This window comes from Homalodisca vitripennis, chromosome 8 (assembly GCF_021130785.1).
Source record: "Homalodisca vitripennis isolate AUS2020 chromosome 8, UT_GWSS_2.1, whole genome shotgun sequence".
NCBI lineage: Eukaryota > Metazoa > Arthropoda > Insecta > Hemiptera > Cicadellidae > Homalodisca > Homalodisca vitripennis.
In genome coordinates, this window is record NC_060214.1 from 20,963,648 (window position 1) to 20,984,107 (window position 20,460).

At 35.1% G+C, this 20,460-nt stretch overlaps 1 protein-coding gene across 1 annotated transcript; it reads right to left on the minus strand.

Moving 5' to 3' along the window:
• Positions 1-1,151: 1,151 nt before the first annotated feature.
• Positions 1,152-1,949, minus strand: LOC124368047 (piggyBac transposable element-derived protein 4-like). Its single transcript, XM_046825321.1, has one exon. It carries the CDS (start codon positions 1,947-1,949, stop codon positions 1,152-1,154), a length of 798 nt encoding a protein of 265 aa, XP_046681277.1.
• Between the last annotated feature and the right edge of the window lie 18,511 nt (positions 1,950-20,460).

A 20,460-nucleotide genomic window follows, 5' to 3' on the forward strand; every position in this document is an offset into this window, starting at 1 on the left:
TCTAAAATATATTTATTTGCACTACTGCAATATTTAACAATTCATCACACACTAAACACAACACTAAAACACAAATAAACCTACTAAAACTTACTAATAAACACGACTCGTCACATCAACAACTCAGACGGCATCGACACCATGGCGGTCACATCTTTTACGTTCCAAACTACGAACTTGGTACGTTGCAACTACAATACAAAGAGGAATAAAACTATAGTATTCCTTAGGCTTTTTTCCGAATCTAATGGTGCATGAATCGAATCGATACGTTGCCGGAATATACTGTAATGAGTGATTATGCAAGGGAATGTTTGTTCATCAAAATTTTGATGAACAACAATCATAAATCATAAAATTTTGATGAACAACAGTTAGAGGGTTAACACGTTCAAGCCCTGCCCTTTTTCCGGGTATAGCACCCGGAATCCCAAACTTATTTTTTTAGCTTATTGTATTCGTGTAGCATTACAAATATGGAATATAATCACTAAAAGAAAAAAAAACGTGTTTTTGGTGTATCAAATGCTTTGACGCCACCGTGACGTCATCGGTACTAATGGTGTTGCCACGTGTTACACTGACCTAATATTTCCGTTTAAATTCTTGATACAATACAAACAGGCTTTTATATTATAATATCTCTGATAAATAACATCATTTTTGTAGATTAAATTATACTTTTTGCGTAAAAAGTACTATGATGCCACCGTGACGTCATCGGTACTAATGGTTTTGACTTGCATCATACTTACCAAATAGTTGTGGCTTGAAACTTGTGATAATATGTACTGGCTTTTATTTACTAACAATATCAATAAATATCACAATTTTTATAGGTAAAACATTATTTTACATTAAAAGTTTATGATGCCAAAGTGGCGTCATAACATATTGAATACTTCAATATGTTATTTATTGCTATTTAGAAGAAGTTCACGTATTCGTCCACGTCACACTGTGAAACTGCACAAAACAAGCTCCCAAACACAGACCAGGCTGTCTCGGACATTTGGTACAGTAGAAGATCGTGTCTTTCCTCTTCCCTTTTCATAGACACATACAGCATCTCTTTCGTAGGGTCCTTCCACTAGGAGCAGCAGGCATCTTAGATGCAAAATGCATTCCTGGAGTTGGTTGGATGTCTACTCTCATTCCTCGATTTGAAGAGACATAATCAGGTGGTAGTAGTCGTTCAACCACACACAAGCGATAGTCATACGCGATAGACGCTGTAATCCAGAATGGCTCTTGAACATCATGTACGAATTCACCACCATCATTTCAATGATGTGAATGCCAAGTTTTTTGTACCATCGTGTGGTTTTTCGTGTGACGGGGTAATAAGCCAGCATCTGATCTTGACGATCAACTCCTTTCATGTACTTGTTGTATTCAACTATAGCTGTGGGTTTCATTGTAGTTTCACCTTGTTTATTCTTACACTCTTCCATGTCAAGAACATGCTCTGTTGAAATAAAACGTACATCTCTTTTGTCATGCCATTTACCAATTGCAACTCCATCAGCGTAGTAGCATGTTACCTCCCCACGTGCGAGCTTGGTCTCTACAACCTCGGAAGGTGTATTTTTGCGTTTAGCTCTGAGGGTTCCTGTAGTGTAGGTTTTCCGGTCAAGTAGCTCTTTAGACAAGTCAAAGCTATTATAATAATTGTCCATGTATACCGCATGGCCTAAGTCAAGCCTATCTTGTATAAGATGCAAGACCACAGTTTTTGAATGACCGACACCTCCAAGGTCAAAATCATTGACTCCGGCATACACAGCAAAGTTGATGACAAGTCCATTTGGTTCTGTCAGTACATATAGGTTTAGACCATATTTATGTCTTTTGTTCTTGATGTACTGGCGGAAAATTAGTCTTCCCCGCCATAACACCATAGACTCATCAATGCACAGTTCCCGCCCTGGTTCATAAATAGCTTTCATAGTGTTGTTAAAGTGATCTACAACCGGCCTAATTTTGTAAAGTCGGTCATCTGGTACTGGCTCTTCACCAAACGGATTGCGAGCAAAATGCAAGCATTGCATAATAAGCAAAAACCTATTTCGGCTCATATACTGCTTGAAACATGGAATGTTGTAAAGTCTATGAGTCTTCCAATAGTCTCTCATTCTAGGGCACTGAAGAGCACCCATATGTAACAATAGGCCCAAACATACTTTTACTTCCTCCTGGTCAACATCGCTCCAAAGTTTTATTGAAAAGTGAGGTCTTTGATCGGTAGTTGCCATTATGTACTGAGCTTGAGCATTTATTTCAGTTGTAAGCAAGTCAAGAAACTCGTCATTTATAAAAAGTCTAAAAAAATCTAAAGGTTCTGCATTATGTTGCATTTGTATTTTTAGTGCTTGTTTAGAAACATAATCAAAGTTTTTCATTGAGGAATTATCATTAGTCCACTGAACATCAGGGACAACCATGCGCCTAGTACGCCTTTGTGCAGTATTTTGTGGGCTTGGTAAATCATGTGACTGTGAAGCAGCAAACTGTTGTTCTATATCATTTAGCTGTGTTGGGGGGGTTACACTGAGTAACCCGGAAGTAGAGGTAACAGTACTCACAGACGTAGTAGACTTAGTTTGTAGCGACGGTGACCTAGAAGAATCAGACCCGCCGGCGTTGTCTGGCAGTGGTGTTGAAGAACGAAATTGATCGTCGGGAAAGTCAATGTCAAAATCACTCACAATGTTTTCGTCTTCAGTACTCTCCGAGCTTAGGCTACCATTCAATATACTATTCAATGTATCGTCAGAAATGGTTTTCCTAGTAGATAGTGTAGACGGCGAAGGGTCCATGGTTACAGAAAACGTAAACTATTCACTTCACTAATAATAATACACAACCAAGTAAGAATTACGTTTCATAACCTCAAACTCACTCATCTCCCGAGTAGCAACAGTGAAAGTGAGAAAACAGCGGGAAGCCGAGACAGCAAAAATAATATAAACATGTGAGAAACTGGCGGGAATCGCGTCTGACTAGAAATCAGCTGTTACTCAAGTTGCAAACATTATAAAAATTAATCAATACTTTGAAGACTGATTCCTGGAAACCAAGGTCGATTTGGTATTCTTCGACATCTAAATAAACATCTAATATAGCGAGAATGACGATTATTTAATAATTAGTAATTCATTCGGCGGCTTAAAAATACCCCTGTACTTGACGCCACCAGGATTGAACGTGTTAAGAGTGGTCATTAACAAGACTGGACGGGGACACCCTGTGATTCGAGCTCCTTTTGAATTATGCTGCCATCGGTCATTCAGAAACCGCCTTACTTAGTGACAGAACTTGATTTACTGCCAAATTACATCCTTTACGCTCCATCCTTAATTGATAATTTACATACTACGACATGTGGATGCCTCAAGTTGGCAAAACTGATAAAATAATCGGTCCTTAACCGACAGGAACCTTCAAATTCCTAGTTTTTGCTGGTTACTCAACTTTGCTATTAGTTATTTAAATTTAGCTATAATACACTATCAGGACTAGTGTTACAATCTATTGACTGTCTATTCTTTAAATATTGTTGTACTATCTTTAGCCAACAAGTATCGACATGGAAAAAGATAAGTTTTTGGGATAAAGATAAAAAACTTATCAAAGCAGATATTTATTTGCAGTCGTTATTTAAAACGCTTATCTGTCCAGTGAGTCACGGTTGAATTCCAACTACCACAAAACAATCCACTGAACTCATTGGATTTTTCTCGCGGTAATGGAATGGTGTGGGAAGGGTACCCTGAGTGCTCGTGCTACCAGACCAGATATCTGGATCGGATCATTTTTAAATGACGGATTGAACTTAAATAAAAGGGTCCATTAATGTGAAGTGGTCTGTCATTTCACACAGGGCCACTTCACCACTTCACAGTCACCCTCCCCCTCCCCGTCACTCTACAACCCACAACCTCCGGTGGCAACACTGGCGCGACAGTTCATTGGCGCCTTACAGTTGTGGTAAACCTGGTCTGTAATTGAGTTAATTAAAGTAATATTTTCCTAATTGTACTCAAATTTTAGCACCACTAAATCGTATTAAATTTGTTCTAAACTTGTTACGGATTATCATCTACTAATTTTTTTAATATATTGTAAAATCTATTCGTACAAAATTAGTCTTCATTTACAAACATTCTACGTCTACAAAAAAGACGGCAGTAATAAAGTTACGTTGAAACTTTTTTTCTTAACAACAATATTATACTTCAAACTCTTTTAATTTTAACATGTTTCTATTAAAGACGTAATACGTATTTAAATGATTTTATAATTTTAAAATTAAATCCAGAAATACACCAGCAAAACCTGAAATAAGAGGCAATTTCAATTTTGCTTATCCTGTAACCCTCTTAATCATAGATACTGGAGCAACATCTACTGATATATGGATAGTCCTGTTTTTATTTATTTATTTATTTATTTATTTATTTCCAACGGCAGCAGCCAATTTACAAATACAAAACATAGATAGTAGATACAGCGGAAAATAAAATTAATACGAACAGATGAAAAATCTACATAAAGTAATAAAATAGGTATCATACAAAATTTGATAATAAATAATTAGTATTCAAAGATGTAACAGTTATAAATATCCCAAAACATAACAAAAAATAAAAATAGATTAACAAACAACAATAATTATTCAAGTATGGGAGCGAACATAGATAAATTGTGCTAATAAATTAAAATATAATATATAACATTTAACAAATAACAGTGAAATTAAATAAAATACAACATATAATACAATGAACATGCACTTAACACAGATTAAAGCTAACTACTGTAGGTCTTAATCACTAGTCCCCCTCACAGAAAGAAGAGAGAAGGCCTGCCGGCGAACCTGGTGAAGTCCATCGAAGAACAGGTCACACCCAGACGCAACCTGATTTCCCAGGCGAATAAACCTTGCGAAAGGACTGTTGAAGTCGAAGTTAGTTGAGTGGTATCTTCGACCCAGCAGATCTCGAGATCTTGTGTTTTGCCGGAACTCTGAGGTCGATTTCAGCTAGGAGATCTGGAGAGTTCATGCGACCATTTACTATCTTCCAGAGAAGGGACAACATCAGCCACGTCACGTCGCAGGGCAAGAGGTGACCAAGTTCAGATTGCCGGACAGTTCCTCCACAGGCACATCAAGATAGGCAAAGCCCAGCCGGACACCAATCAAGCGAAGAAAACGCCTTTGTAGAGCCTCCAGTCTTGTCCTATTGCCAACAGTGTAAGGCGACCACACGGGACTTGCATATTCCACAAGCTGTCTCACAAGGGAACAATACAGAGAGCGAAGAGCAGAAGGGTTGTCGATGCCTCTGGAGAATCTTGCTATGAAACCAAGCATCTTGTTTGCTTTGCTACTTGATGTGGTCTATATGTCCAGAAAATCCCATGTCGCTGGCAAATATAACGCCTAGGTCTTTTATACCACTGGGACCGTGGAATGGATGTATCAAAAATGGAGTATACGTATATGACTGGGATATTTGATGCGGTGATAAGTTATACAAGAGCACTTACTGGATTTACAGACATGTTATTCCTGACACACCAATCCTCAATTCCGGAAAGGCTATTTTGAATTTCTTGAGAGTCTTCTGGTGTAGACACAGCGATGAAAATCTTCAGGTCGTCAGCAAATTGTAAGGCCTTTACAGTTAATTTGTCTAGTAGGTCATTGACAAAGACATTGAAGAGGCAAGGTCCCAGCAAAGAACCTTGTGGAACTCCTGAAGAAGGTGAGAACTGAGTGGAAGTGGCGGAACCAATTCCTCACGACCAGAGAACGTTTTTTGAAGATAACTAGAAATCCATGACAAAAGAGGTTCAGCCACTCCGTAACCCAGCAACTTAGACACAAGAATTGTGTGTGGTCGACCTTGTCGAAGGCTTTTGCCATATCGATGTAGGCTGTATCAACTTGGTAGTTCTTGCGAAAAGCAGACAAAACATATTCTTGAAAGAGCAGGAGGTTGGAGACAGTAGACTTGCCCTTCATAAAAACCATGTTGGGAAGGATGGATGGATTATTTTGGATAGAAAAGGATTCAGTCTATCTACCACGATACTTTCAAAAACTTTGCCAATTGCCGGCCAGAATAGTGATTGGACGGTAGTTCCGTATGTCGCTGGGATCTTTTGCTTTATGTAAAGGAATGATGAAGCCCAACTTTAAAGAGCTAGGGAAGATTCCTTTGTTAAGTGATTCATTGAACAGCACTGTGAGGGGTTCAGCTAAGAGAGATCGGCAGTGTGATGAAGCATAGATGGCGGTATATTGTCAATTCCAGCTCCCTTTGTAGTGTCCAGGTTCTTAAGTTGCTGAGAACTTCTTCTGTTGAGGTTGTTATGACACAAAGAGAATCGAAGACGGGATAGCTAAAGCTAGGTGAAACTCGTAACGAGGGAGAGTAGACTGAGTTGAAATAACTGGAGAACAGCTGACAAAATGCTTGTTGTGTCACTGGCCACTCATCATCTAAATGCAGACTAGATGGCATATCAGGAGTATTTCTTTGAGCTTTAACTAGTCCCCAGAAAGCTCGTGGATTAGAAGATATGTTTGATTGAACATTGGGACAAATATCGAATGTGGCATTCACGAGACAGCGACCTACAAGCATCCCTCAGCCTCGAGAACTCATAATAATGGGCAAGATTGAAACTTCTCTTGAAACGTGCATGCGCAGCTTTCTTTTCGATAATGCATTTTTTTAGGTCATTATTAAACCACCTAGGGAAGCGTGAGATACCAAATTTCTTCAACGGACTTGCATTTTTGACGATTTTCTCTAAGGAACTTTCCAGAATGTCGAACTTTTCATCAACTGAGATCGGCTGGTGAATAAATCCCATATCTGCCTCCTGTAGGGCTGTAAAAGCAGCTGGGAGGTCACATTTCCCCAAGTTGTAGCCGCTGTAGCTGTTGTCATAAGTAGAGGGCATATAGCACTCAAGAGTAAGGGACAGAGGAGGATGATGAATTTCAGGTTTTAATCAACCAATCATTAGCCCTGCTAACTTGCACCTCACTATCAGAATGAAAGGACCAAGTCCAATGTTACTCCTCTATGGTTTTGAACATGATTTATCTGGAAGAGAGAGTGCAGAGAAGACATGTCACGGAGGTATTCGCTGCAATGTTGAGGGAGGCCAGATACAGGTAAATTGACCATCGAAGTGAGGCAAGTTGAAGTCTCCAAAAATGAGTGTCTTCTTTGGGAAATTTGCCAATTCGACTGTCTCAGTAACCGCATCACAGAATTCACGGTAAACAGAAAGAGGACTTGAAGGGGGGATGTAGACACAGGCCAGAAGAAGATCAAAACCAAATCCTGATTTCACAAGGGCAAAGACGCTTTCGATGTTGAATCCAGAGTATAGTCGCTTAGACAAAAGCTTCCTGTTTTAAAATCATCATAGGGCTCCATCATATTACATTATAAGGCTTTCCCGTTAATTAATATTGATTTAAACTTAACGAATCATTCATACCAGTATAAAACACTTTAACTGTTACTAAACCCATTGGAGCTATCATATCAATCATCTTGGAATGTTACTGGGAAATTCGATTTATTTCATTAGTACTTATAAAAACTGTTACACTCTCCGAATTCAATATACTGCTCTTTAAAATTGTTGTCCAATTATTCGAAAATAGATTAAGAAATTGGAATATTTTTCAGTCACTTGTCACATGAGTGCCTATCTGTCCCTATCATATATTGTATGTAGACTTGCCATACGTCCCGGTTTGGCCGGGACAGTCCCGGTTTTACAAGCTTGTCCCGGTGTCCCGCCCGGTTGCCTGCTTGTCCCAGTCACGTCAGAGGAGCCGAATGTTTAAAACAATTCAGCTAGGCCTAGTTGTAGTTTAGTCTAGAGGTTCACAACTACACAACACTCTATCGGTTCAGCGTGGTCCCGAAATAAGAGAGTTTTCAGTTCAGTTGAGAGAGTTTTCTCCATGATGAACATTGCCTGGAGTGATGATCGAGGATTAATGCATGAATCCACAGTTCGAAATTTAATGTTATGCAAAGTTAACTTTGCAGTTAGCTGCACTGAATTTTATGAAAAAATAAAAAGCAAAAAAGAGTTATTTAGAAAGATTTGCTCTAGTGAAAAATACGAATGGTATAAAAAATAAGCCTTGCTTTTACATTTTATAGCTGTCAATGTTTTTAAGGTATAGCCTGAAGTAAGCTTGTATTATTTAATGGTTTACATTTATTTAATGAAAGCCGTGTAAAAATATAACCCAAACTGTATTTTTATTGTTATAAGATATAATCACTTTTATACTATTTAGAAATTAAATTAAATTCATACAATTATACACAAAGTTTTTTGGTTTTTATTGTTAATTTGACTTTGACTTCATATTTATCCCCCCCCCCCACGCATTTCGAACAGAGGCGTCCCGGTTGGCCGGTGAAAAATTATGGCCAGCCTATGTATGTGTAGCTGTGGTTAACTTCTAGAAATTTTATAAATGTAATCCTAATTTAATGTACCAAAATCTGATTGAATCTTTTAAGCTCCATCTAATACAGTTTTATTGATAAGCATAAAATCATGTACTTAATGTATAATTATTACACAGAGTGTCCAAGAAGTCTCTACCAAACATTTCAGGTATTGTTCTTGCTCCTACTTAAACAAAAAAGAAACCAAAATATCACATTGAAATTTCGACTCAATAATTAGCCAAACAGGCTCCATTTTGATTTTCTTGATTAATTATTTAATTAATTAATAAAATAATTGTATTTGATAACGGTTTAGGTAATGAGTTGAATTTTGGTATATACCTGTGTATAACAGGAAAAAATGACTTTTTACAGGTTTTATTTTTTAAATGTCAAAATCTTAATCTTAATGTACACGAAAAACATAAAAAAACATACTGAAATCATGCTTGTGCAAAATTGCAAAGCCTACATAGATTTTTCGTTATTCTGAGACCGTTTAACGTAAAACAGTTACGGGTTTTGTCATTATAAATGAAAAATTTGACGGCAAATAAAAAATCCGGAAATAAGCCGAGAACGTTTTAAAACAAAAGAAAATACAAAATTGTATGGAAAGATTGGTAGTGAGTTGTGGGGCACTCTGTATAAAGAGAATTAAAGTTTTATACAGGGTGATTCATGAAGTTCTCCCCCCACTTCTACAGCACATTGTACTAGTAAAAGTAATGAAAAAATGTTATATAAACATAGGTCCGAAAACGCTTCGTTAGCGAGTTACAGCTAGTGAAAGATTTCGCCTGAATTCCTGGGTAAAGAGTAAAATAAAACCATACTGAACTTTTGGAAAGGTTAATTAAGTAAGAAATATCGTGGATTCTTATGTATTTTTACCTGATAAAGCTAATAAAATAGGTTTCAGAACTGTACCTGTAGTAGTTTTTGAGGGATTCAGGGTTAAATGCAAAAAATTGGGGCACGAAACAATGTTTTTTTAAGTTTGATGTACAATAACTTTGTTAAATTGGTAATAAATACATAAAATCAACAAACATTAATTGTAGAGAATTTAATTCTGAGAAAATTGATATAATCAAAGTCTAAAATAAAACAGAAATAAGTACCAAAAAATGATTTTTATTCAGTATAATACATTACTAGCTGTAAAGAAATACCGTAAGGTAATTAGTTAAAATAAAACAAAAACAAAATGTTTGTTCCTTAATGATGAGATAAATTGAGAAAACAAGATTAACTGTTAAATAAATTTGTTTGTAAATAAAATATCATGTTTTATTACGTTGTTTTTTTTTTAATAAAAATTTTACATCAAATGTTCGAAAATAAATGAAGCAAACATTTTCCCATTATTGTTTACTCATCATCGAAATGCAGTTTTTTGTTTTATTGATTTCTAAGTTGGTATCGCACGAATAACAGCTGATCAACAATGGTATTCTGTACTGTTTACGTTAGAACTGTGTATTAGTGGTGTTTTGCAAGCTACAGCAGGAGATCGGGTTCTGTGAATCGTGTTATTATATGCAATTTTTCTGTGAGTTATAATTTGATTGTTTATTCAGCGAAAAAATGCCTTACTAATTTACATCAGAGGAATACGCTGATATGGTTTTTTATTATGTATTATACTGAATAAAATCATTTTTTGGTACTTATTTCTGTTTTTATTTTAGACTTTGATTATATCAATGTTCTCAGAATTAAATTCTCTACAATTAATGTTTGTTGATTTTATGTATTTATTACCAATTTAACAAAGTTATTGTACATCAAACTTAAAAAAAAACATTGTTTCGTGCCCCAATTTTTTGCATTTAACCCTGAATCCCTCAAAAACTACTACAGGTACGGTTCTGAAACCTATTTTATTAGCTTTATCAGGTAAAAATACATAAGAATCCACGATATTTCTTACTTAATTAACCTTTCCAAAAGTTCAGTATGGTTTTATTTTACTCTTTACCCAGGAATTCAGGCGAAATCTTTCACTAGCTGTAACTCGCTAACGAAGCGTTTTCGGACCTATGTTTTATATAACATTTTTTCATTACTTTTACTAGTACAATGTGCTGTAGAAGTGGGGGGAGAACTTCATGAATCACCCTGTATATATATATATATATATATATATATATATATGTATATATATATATATATATATATATATATATATATATATATATATCACTCATTTGTTAAAATTGAACTCACCGACTAGTTGTGTCAATCTTAGTTGGACCATTGTTCAATTAATATGTTCAAATAATAACATTAAAATTTCTTAATGAATCCATAAAAATACAATTTCGTGCATTTATTTATCGAAACATTATGATGTGTTGCTATTAAAAAACTACTGCAGTATTTCGAATAACCAATGTTTTAAGCAATATTTAAGTTCTTCGTGTAGCGAATTATTCTATGAGACAAGAGAGAGAAATGAATAGCCAATCAGGGGGCTGTGACAGCGCCAAGTAAAGTGACAAAACCGAAGTTCGCTCCGGGCGGGCAATATTATTGGATGAAGTGGTAATGTGATGAGTCAAACTCGATTTTACAAGAATCCATTACAACGCCCCTAGACATAAAACGCAGCCCATTACTAGTAATCTAATTGTAACTGCCTCGGGATGTCGACCTCTCGATGAGGGCGTTGACAGCCCAGGGGTGTCGGATAGGAGCGGGACGATTTGTTCACACTTATATTTGCTTGTCTTTTACTTTCTTCCCTCAGAGTGCGGGAGACAAGAACCAGTCTGCATTGCAAATCTATAAGGGAATTTCTCCAAGGACGTAGCCTGCGAGGGGGTCTATGGGGACCGGACCCCCCCCCCCCGAAATTCTCAATTTGTTCAAATACCTTTTTAGTAAACCATTATTATTATTTAAATAATTTAGTATTACAGACATGTAGGTACTGTTGAAAGATCGTTCTCAACAAAGAAACGGGTCAAGAACTTTCCTAACTATGCCTTAATAAGCCTTACTTGTTATGGATATAGAAACTTAAAATTTATAGCAAGGACGTAGCCAGCGAGGGAGTCCAGTTGTCCGGACGCCCCCCAAATTTTAATTTTTTTTATCAATATTTTAAGTAAACTATTATTATTATTATTTATAAGTATTACAAACATCAAAGATCTCAACGAAGAAACGGGTCTAAACTTTTTAAGGAACAAAATGGGGCCTTACTCTCTGTCCACTACGGGGAAATATCAGTCTGGACCCCCCCTTCAAAAAAGTTTTTCCTGGCTACGTTCTTGAATTTCCCCTAATTTCGGCCTCACTAGTTTTGGGTGGAGGTCAAAATAGGAGTGTACCGAAAGGGTTAAAAACTATGAAACGTTAAAAGTACTCTCAGGTTATAATTTTCCAAAATAGAGGCGATTTAAAACCAACTATAATATTAAATTAGTATCTACACCTCTCTCTCTTTCTGAAGGTGATATGACTATTAACCCTTGTGTTAAACGATCCGTTCGAAGGGGGTTAAGCTAGAAAAATACGATTTCGAAAAAAATATCGTATAGTATTTTTTTTTATTTTGGATACCTTTCCTTTCTTATCTCCTCTAAAACTAGCGAGAATGATGATTTGTTTCTTAGAAGAAATTTCTCTGTCGATTTCAAGTACGCCCAGACTTATGTAAAGTAAATTAGCTATATGCTCCTAGAGTATTACTTAGTGTAGGAGAAATGGAGTATTACTTAGTGTAGGAGAAAAGTTTTCTTCCTATTTATTAATACAAAAAAATCTAAAAAATAAGTGGCCGATTCCCTTTAGGCCTTATTCTACCTGTCCACAGAATAATAAATTTCATATAGAAAAAATCTCACAAGAAGAACTTTTCAAAGAACTATCAAATGACCAGGCCTACTACTATCATTAATGAGATCTATGCAAAACTATTATTTGATTTCCTAAACGCGAGTACTGGTCAATAAAATATCTAAATTTGTATTTAATTGTGACAGTGAAAAATACGAATTTATATTATCAGTGAAACGTCCGGTTTGGTAGAAGGAAAGGTAAAATAACGTTTGTACGTTTAATTAAATGTACGTTTGTTTGTATCTAAACATTGGCCGTAGCCTGGATATAGCTCTTTTTTTATTTTTCTTGAAACTTTTTGAGAACTGGATTCATACAGGGTGTCAATCTGAATTGTGCATCATTGGTATTTCTAAATCGGCTAAAAGTACAGAAAAGTTTAAGTGGGTTAAAACATGTTATTATTTTGTCGCTATTTTTGAAATGTAGTGCCCACCCTTAAAATTTCTTATTAAAAACTACATTATCTCGTTTGTATGCCTAAAACATTTTCTTCTCAAATTACTCACCTACGACAGATATGATGCTATTAAAGTATTGAGTCGAAAATATTAAATGGTTGAAAGCATTTTGAATCTTCTGTATCACTGGAAAACAGGTGATATTGCCAAATAAATATTCTTGCACACTTTTTGGGATGCCATTCGTTGTACTGTTGTTTTAACAATTAAATGAAAATCCACGTTATTTCAATTAAAACATTTTCTCCATCAGATAAGTGGAGATGCTACTAGCACATTTTATTGCATTTGCCTCTCAGTTTCCATTCAAAACGTGTAGAATATTACATTTAAATGCTAGGAATGAAAACCACCCAAAACCAATCATAAAAATTCCCCAAATAAAAACAACAATAGTATCAATAAATCAAATAAATGATAATAACAAAATTCTTCAACCCTTTCTTGAGTTCTGGCATTTGTCCTGACTGCTTCAAAATTGGATTTGTCGTACCTATTCCCAAGTCGGAAGACTCTTCAGACATTGTCCTGATAAAATGTATCAAGGATTGGTTCTTTGTTTGAAGTGTTTTATTTTGACGATAGAAGGACTGTGAAGGAAACAGAAAGGATTGTGAAGGAAACAGGATTTTCCGGACATTTGCCATCGTTCAGTGAAAAAAAATCAGTAACACTACGTTTCGAGATCTGCAATCTGATGTCTTCTTCAGGAAAATAACTAACCAAATACATAATTACAAACTAGGTTAAATAAACAAATCGTACCAAAGCGTTGTGGCACGCCTAAGTCAGGAATCACAATCACCATGTCGTGTGTCAACTTCACTAACTCTAAAACATGCACAAAACTATACACAACACTAATCAATGATCTCTTCACCATAAATACCTTGCTCTTAATTTATCACTCTATCATTGAACAGCAACTTGACTACATTTCTACTGTCTGGTCACCGTACAACAAGGACCACTTTGCAAGAATTAAATCAGTTCAATTAATGTTCTGCAAGCTGATTGGCATGAGATCGATTTCTCCTGCCAAGGCATTCCATCAATTTGCTGAAAATCAGTGGATTCCTAGTATTTCCTGCGTTGTTTTTTAGAAAATAGTTTTTGATGATGGGCTCTTGCCTGCTTCGCCTCAAAATGAACCTGCCACCTGACGAAATATGTGTCTTTTCAAGGCAATCTGATTCCGTTTTTAATCCCCAGAACGGAGAAATCAGATGGTCCAACTATTTTTCAAATAGAGTCCCAAGCAGGCCTGTCCTTAAATTAGTCTTCAGAAGAACAATGGTCCTACGAATTACCAGTTTAATACCCCATTTCCACGGATAATGAGGCCAGAAATGTAATGTTGTGTGAAATTGATATTTTCTGCAGTAACCGAACAGACTTAAGAAGAAAGTCTTCGCCATAATTCTAGGTCGACATGATTGACCTTAGTTGAATCTGCCAAGGAAAGTACCAATGTACTGTAATTCATTTGAGTATGCACAACCCAAAAAACCATTAAGCTTTTTTAACTCTTTCCCACGACTTCGCCCGCAATATTCTCCATGTGTTTGGATGCACCAACGACTTCAGTAACAATATTGGAAACCCTAAATCAAAGTCGGTAAGCTTTCTTAGTGAAATCACTTATGATGGAGTTTTGATGAAGTCCTATGATGTTTTCTGAAACATAAGTGGATATATATCATATATCAGGTACTCATTTTACCGTGTTTAGGGTTAAAAGGACTCAGGTTAAGCAAAATAGCGAGTAATTGTTATTTAACTTTTGCTTGTAGGAGGAAATCTTGTTCGAATTAAATGACATTTCTGGTCCCAAATTTGAGTTTGCTCTTTTGCACTGATAAACAATACTTTTTTACTTTTGTAGTGAGGTTGGGTTCAAACCAGTAAAACGAGTTCTATGAGTATAGATATTTTTATTGAAAATAAAAAAACTAAAAACTTCAATTGATATCAAGAATACTAACACATATCGATATATAAATTATTACACTTGCCATTTATCCCATATAAATCTGTTAACAATTTCTTTTATTACACTATAGAATTTAGTTTTACATTTTGTATTTTTTTATAAAACATTATTATCTATGAAACTCAATCAACCAATCAATCAAAAACATCTTTATTTCCATTATGGTACAAAAATTTAGAAATCGTAGGAGCACAATTTTACATTTATAATATAAAATTACTTTAGTAATTAACACCAAAACGTAAAATTGTAAAAAATTAAATACTTATATATATATATATATATATATATATATATATATATATATATATATATATATATAGACTGCTCTAATGATTGTGGAAATATTTCCTCACATAGGTGCATAGCACCTGTGCGTAAGAGAATAAGTCCCATTAATTAAAAAATAATTTCCTTAGGGAAAATAAGAGTTTTAAAAAAAAATGTTGTTTACTAAAAACAATATAGAAAAGTAATTTATTTAATAATTATAAATACAGATAACGCTCATAGTGGTATAGAAGTAAAAGCAATATGAGGTTATAAAAGAGACGCAATAGCAAACATACTTATCAGTGAATGTAGGTAATCAAAATAAGGATAAACGACGAACTGTTAGATGATAAGAAATAAAAACCGACAGACAGACGGACTCCTCAGTCAGGATAATGCTTGAGGCCTCTGCCCTTATTCGTACCCCCCCCCCCCCCCCCCCCACACACACACAACTATCACCATGCGATCACAAATATAAAAACACGCTCCCATCCTGTAATCCAATTCTGGACATTAAATTCAACTTGTCAAACCAAAGAAACCAAATTTGGTACATAGGTTTGAATGGACAAGAGAAAAATTAATCAAAAATAATTATGTAATTTTCTTTAATATTAATAAAATGGCGTCTGTTGACAATCCTTAAAGTAAAATAACAACAAAACCAGTATAATTTCAAAACTTTTACCAGCCACCCACTATTGAACCAACGTTATGTTAAAGGACCTTTGTAGTGTCTCTGCGTTTAACGCAGTTTGCTTCTGTCGAAACTTTTAGTTTTACAAAGGAATGTCGTAGATAAGGTTTTAATTATCATCCTCAAAACCAACGTTACATTAAAGGCCGACGTTATAACGTCCAACATTGTTGTTTCCTCATGATGAGTAACTGTGTTAATGGTTACACATTACACATCAAACGACCACATTGTGAGTAGTAACAAGCCTCATTATTTATGTTATTCAAATCGTTAAAAGGGTTGGGCTATTTTACCTCTCAAATAATTGTTACAAATTCTTCTGGCGTTTATTAGAAACAAAAACATGACGAAACTGTCGTAAAACATGATCATTTCGTGTTTTATTCGGTCTCTGGTAGTTGAATCTATCATCGCCGCGGAAAATTTAAATGAAGTACTACAGATTAATCTTGGAACTCGTATAACACCACGACTAGAACAGCTCTCCAAGCGAAGTGACGAGTTATAGATAGTTTGTCCAGTTGTAGCTCTAATGGGACTGCCAGATGGCGTGGTCTGACAGCCTCTGCCTCTAACTCAGTGAATGTCTCATCATCAGCCACAGATATTCTTAATTACCCCTTGAGTACTTGTACACTTATCGGTTGTCAGAGCCGTTACAGAGGCATAAACTATTACTCAATCCAAGGTTTATCCAGGAATAACGTTGATAGAAGACAAGTTTTTACTCCATTTCATTTATTATAACTAACCCTGAAGACAACTCACAGAGTTGCCAGTTATTACGATAAAAAGTTTGTCTTGATTAGTACAACTAAACAAAGAATCTGCTCTTCAAAAAACACACACACAGAAGATGGAAAATAGCCACGCCTCTCCTGCAGTGAGGACTCAATTGTATAATTGCATTTGAAATGATCACGTGATTTTGTGTGATCTGAAAACCTACGACAGCGCTAATATTCCCAATATCAAAATAGATTCTATATTTTTTTTAGGAAACAAAGAAATAGAAAAATTTATACAGTTATTAGTAATAATATAGAAAGACAATGAACTATTTTGCAATTACAAACTGCATAAAACTTCTAGCTGTGTTATTTTGCCCAGCAAAGGAATATGCGCTCATGGTATTTTTCTACTTTAAGGGGTGATACAAATCGAATCCATACATTTATAAGGGTAAACGGACTACAAGGAACAAAACCCTTTGACTCTTAGTCCACACTCTTTGGTAGTCTATATAAAATCTTCTACAAAACTCCTAGACTTTTGGTCTCCCAGCCTCAGAGAGATTTCGACCAATGGCACTTCTTTGCCTCAAGAAACTCATGACCTACCTCTATACGTTCCTTGATTTTGAGAGCTTCAGGCCTCTAGATGCTATTTGCCTCTTGGAGCTAAAGGTCTCTAGATGCTATTTGCCTCTGGGAGCTCAAGACCTCTAGATGCTCCTTGCCTCTGGGAGCTCAAGACCTCTAATCATACAGTACATCCTATGGGTACTTCCAGCTACGGAATGTATTTCCCAGCACAGTCTTTCGGCTTCCAGAAGCAGTTGCCCCATAGAAGTTCTCAAATCTTGGTGTTTTTATCCCATAAAATATTCCAAGATTTTGGCTTTTAGAATTTAGACTTCTAAAGTACTCCATCTATAATTTTCCAGTTCCAAAACCTTTGCCTCACTGAATTTTCATTTCACCCACAGGAAATCCACTGGCTTTGGCTATCTAACCATCAAATCAAATCAAATCAAATCAAATTTCTTTATTGCCAAGACAATGGTTAACATGTATAGCATGCGTCAAATGACGTTATTGTAACTAAAATTTTTCCATCCGTTCTACATCAAAATCCTCAATCAAACATACAATTTCACCTTCATTCATTTCCTTTTATTCGCCAATCATCCCACCACCAGCGGACGGGGCGACATACCTATTGGCTGGGTCTCCCAGTTTTTTGCCAAATACTCGTCGACATTATAAAATGCCAGTGTCGCTAAAAAGCGTTTTTTAGACGAATTTTGAACGCCTTGGGCGTTGGGGCATTTTTTATTCGGTGTGGCAGCTTGTTGATGAAATGAACTCCTGCTTGTGATGTCCACCCCCCCCCCCCCCCACCCCCCCCCCCCCCCACCCCCCCCCCCCCCCACCCCCCCCCCCCCCCACCCCCCCCCCCCCCCACCCCCCCCCCCCCCCAATTATCCAAAGAATGCTTGGGATTGGTATATGAATGTTTGGAATTAGTTGTGATTAGGTATCCACATGGTGGACCTCGTGGAATGGTGGGGGGGGGGAGAGAGAGCACGCGTTACAAGTGTTCTAGGTCAGAGTCATCAGTCCTCTCTTTTACAGTTCTCTCCTTTAAAGTCCTCTATATTTCAGTCCTCTCTTTAAAATGAACGCAGTAATGCTAGAAATTGCCGGAAATACCTATAGATAACATAATACAGATGATATCCTAGAAAATATTTCGAACCACTGCTACTCTTGATTGGTAAAATCGTTTTATAAGATTTTAACTATTATAAAATGTAATAATCAACTTTAACTATGAAACAATAAAAATAAATATTATTTGATATTTGGTTTAATACGAATGTCAATTAATGCTGGAACAATAAAAGTAAAAGTATTGAGTTACGAAAACAATTTGCATTTGTGTGGGCTCAATACGCAAAAATACTGAAGATTTTACATGTTTTGGGGGGGGGGGGGTTGTGAAAGTTTAGAAGATTGTTAACAATATTGATCTGAGATTTCGAATAACTTAGGAGATAGTATGAAATCGAGAATCCTTGTGCAAAACAAGTGCTCTCAAAAGTTGTATTGTGTGAAACACTCCAAGGGAATTGTTCCATTTTTCGGTTATATGAGTTTGATAACAAAATATAAGTATTACTGTAGTAATTACATGATTGGACTATCAAACAATAAAATGAAAGCAAGAATATTATCGACGTTTTCTATAGTTCCTAGAAATTACTAAACATCCGTTCATTAAAATCACTCCTCGCCAATAGGAAACTATAAAGAAAGCTATATTAATATCATGTAAATCCCTGAACGTCCATCCCTTTCATTAAGTGTTCGCTTTGATTTATGATTGATTAATTATAGTTCAGAAACTACAATTTGAGATCAATTTTGAAAATTAAGTTACGTTTTCTAAACACAATTTTCATTAATTTTATGACCAGCTTACCAAATGATTCACTAAGTTAAAATCAATAAATTCTATACTCCAAAACTAACGATTTTTCTGTAAGTTAAACAACTATTTAATTAGTTCATTTAATTTCTGATAAAAAATTCTCAGTGAAATGTTAATAAAGCAAAATTAAGTACAGTTCTCGACGATCGATCTACCAACTAATTCCACATAAGAACTTCATAACATATGATTATATTGCACCACTCGCACGTTTAATTAGTTTTTATTCTGCATTTTTACCATTACCACCATCGTTACCCCTGAGAATTCAATTTAAAAATGTATTAATTTATACATTTAATTGAAATTTTAAATGGCTTCCAGGGATTTATAAAAATGATTTGAATTGATTTTTATATGTTTCAGAATTATCCTCCCTCTACACCACAATAAATTAGGGGGTTTGAGCAACTAGGAAATGTCAAATGGGCCCCATTTAAAAAATACAGAATAAGGTTTGATCTTCTGTATTTAATAAAAATGTTTGTTAAGAAAACCACTATTTTATTGTCGTAAATTATTGATGATTGTGTCATTCTCTGAAAAATAAGAGACTTAAAATTTATATAACAGAATTTTTAATCATGAAATAAATTATATTAGCACCCCAATGCGTCAAAGCTAATAAATAAAATATTTCTTTTTGAGTTGCCAATTTCACCAAAGTTATATCCTGATTTTAATAAAAATTGGTAAGTAAAAATGCCATAAATTGTGATGAATGAAACAGAAATAGATCCGTTCTGGTATAGTTAAGGTTTGAGTCTACTCATTCTACTTGAATGGGGTCTTTAATTTCATGTTACATTGCAGATAATAACATTGAAGATTTTGAGTCCAACATTATTTCTCAGAAGTTATGCGGGCTTCATTTGTTATAGTGTGGCCCAACAGAGGTTTAGTAGACTCGTTGGTTTTGTCTACACATAATACTTTAACTTTAACATGTTACTCAACAATTCTACTCATATAAAATTGTTTCAAAATTGTAGGAATTTGTAGTGAATTTTGAAATTAGTTAGAAATAACACTTCGAGAAGTCAGTAAGAGTAAGAATTCAAATTGAAATAGAAATTATATTATGATAAACCACTAAGAAAAATGCTTTATATATATATATATATATATATATATATATATATATATATATATATGTTGAGTTGTTTTGATTAATTTGTTATATTTGTTTTAGTATTTGTAAGTTATTGTTAGGACTTATTTTATTAAAAAAAATATTAATTCTTGATGTCTATTTGGTACATTTACAATGAACTACTATAAATTATATTGTTGTTTAATTGATTATATAAAAAGTTTTGAAATGGTACATCAATATATTATACAAATGAGTTAATGTAAGGGTGTGTCCTTTGTGTATATAAGCTAGGTTCTTCTCGATTCAAGAGAGAATAGATTTTGGTGTGAAAAATCAAAACCATAGATAATAATAAATAT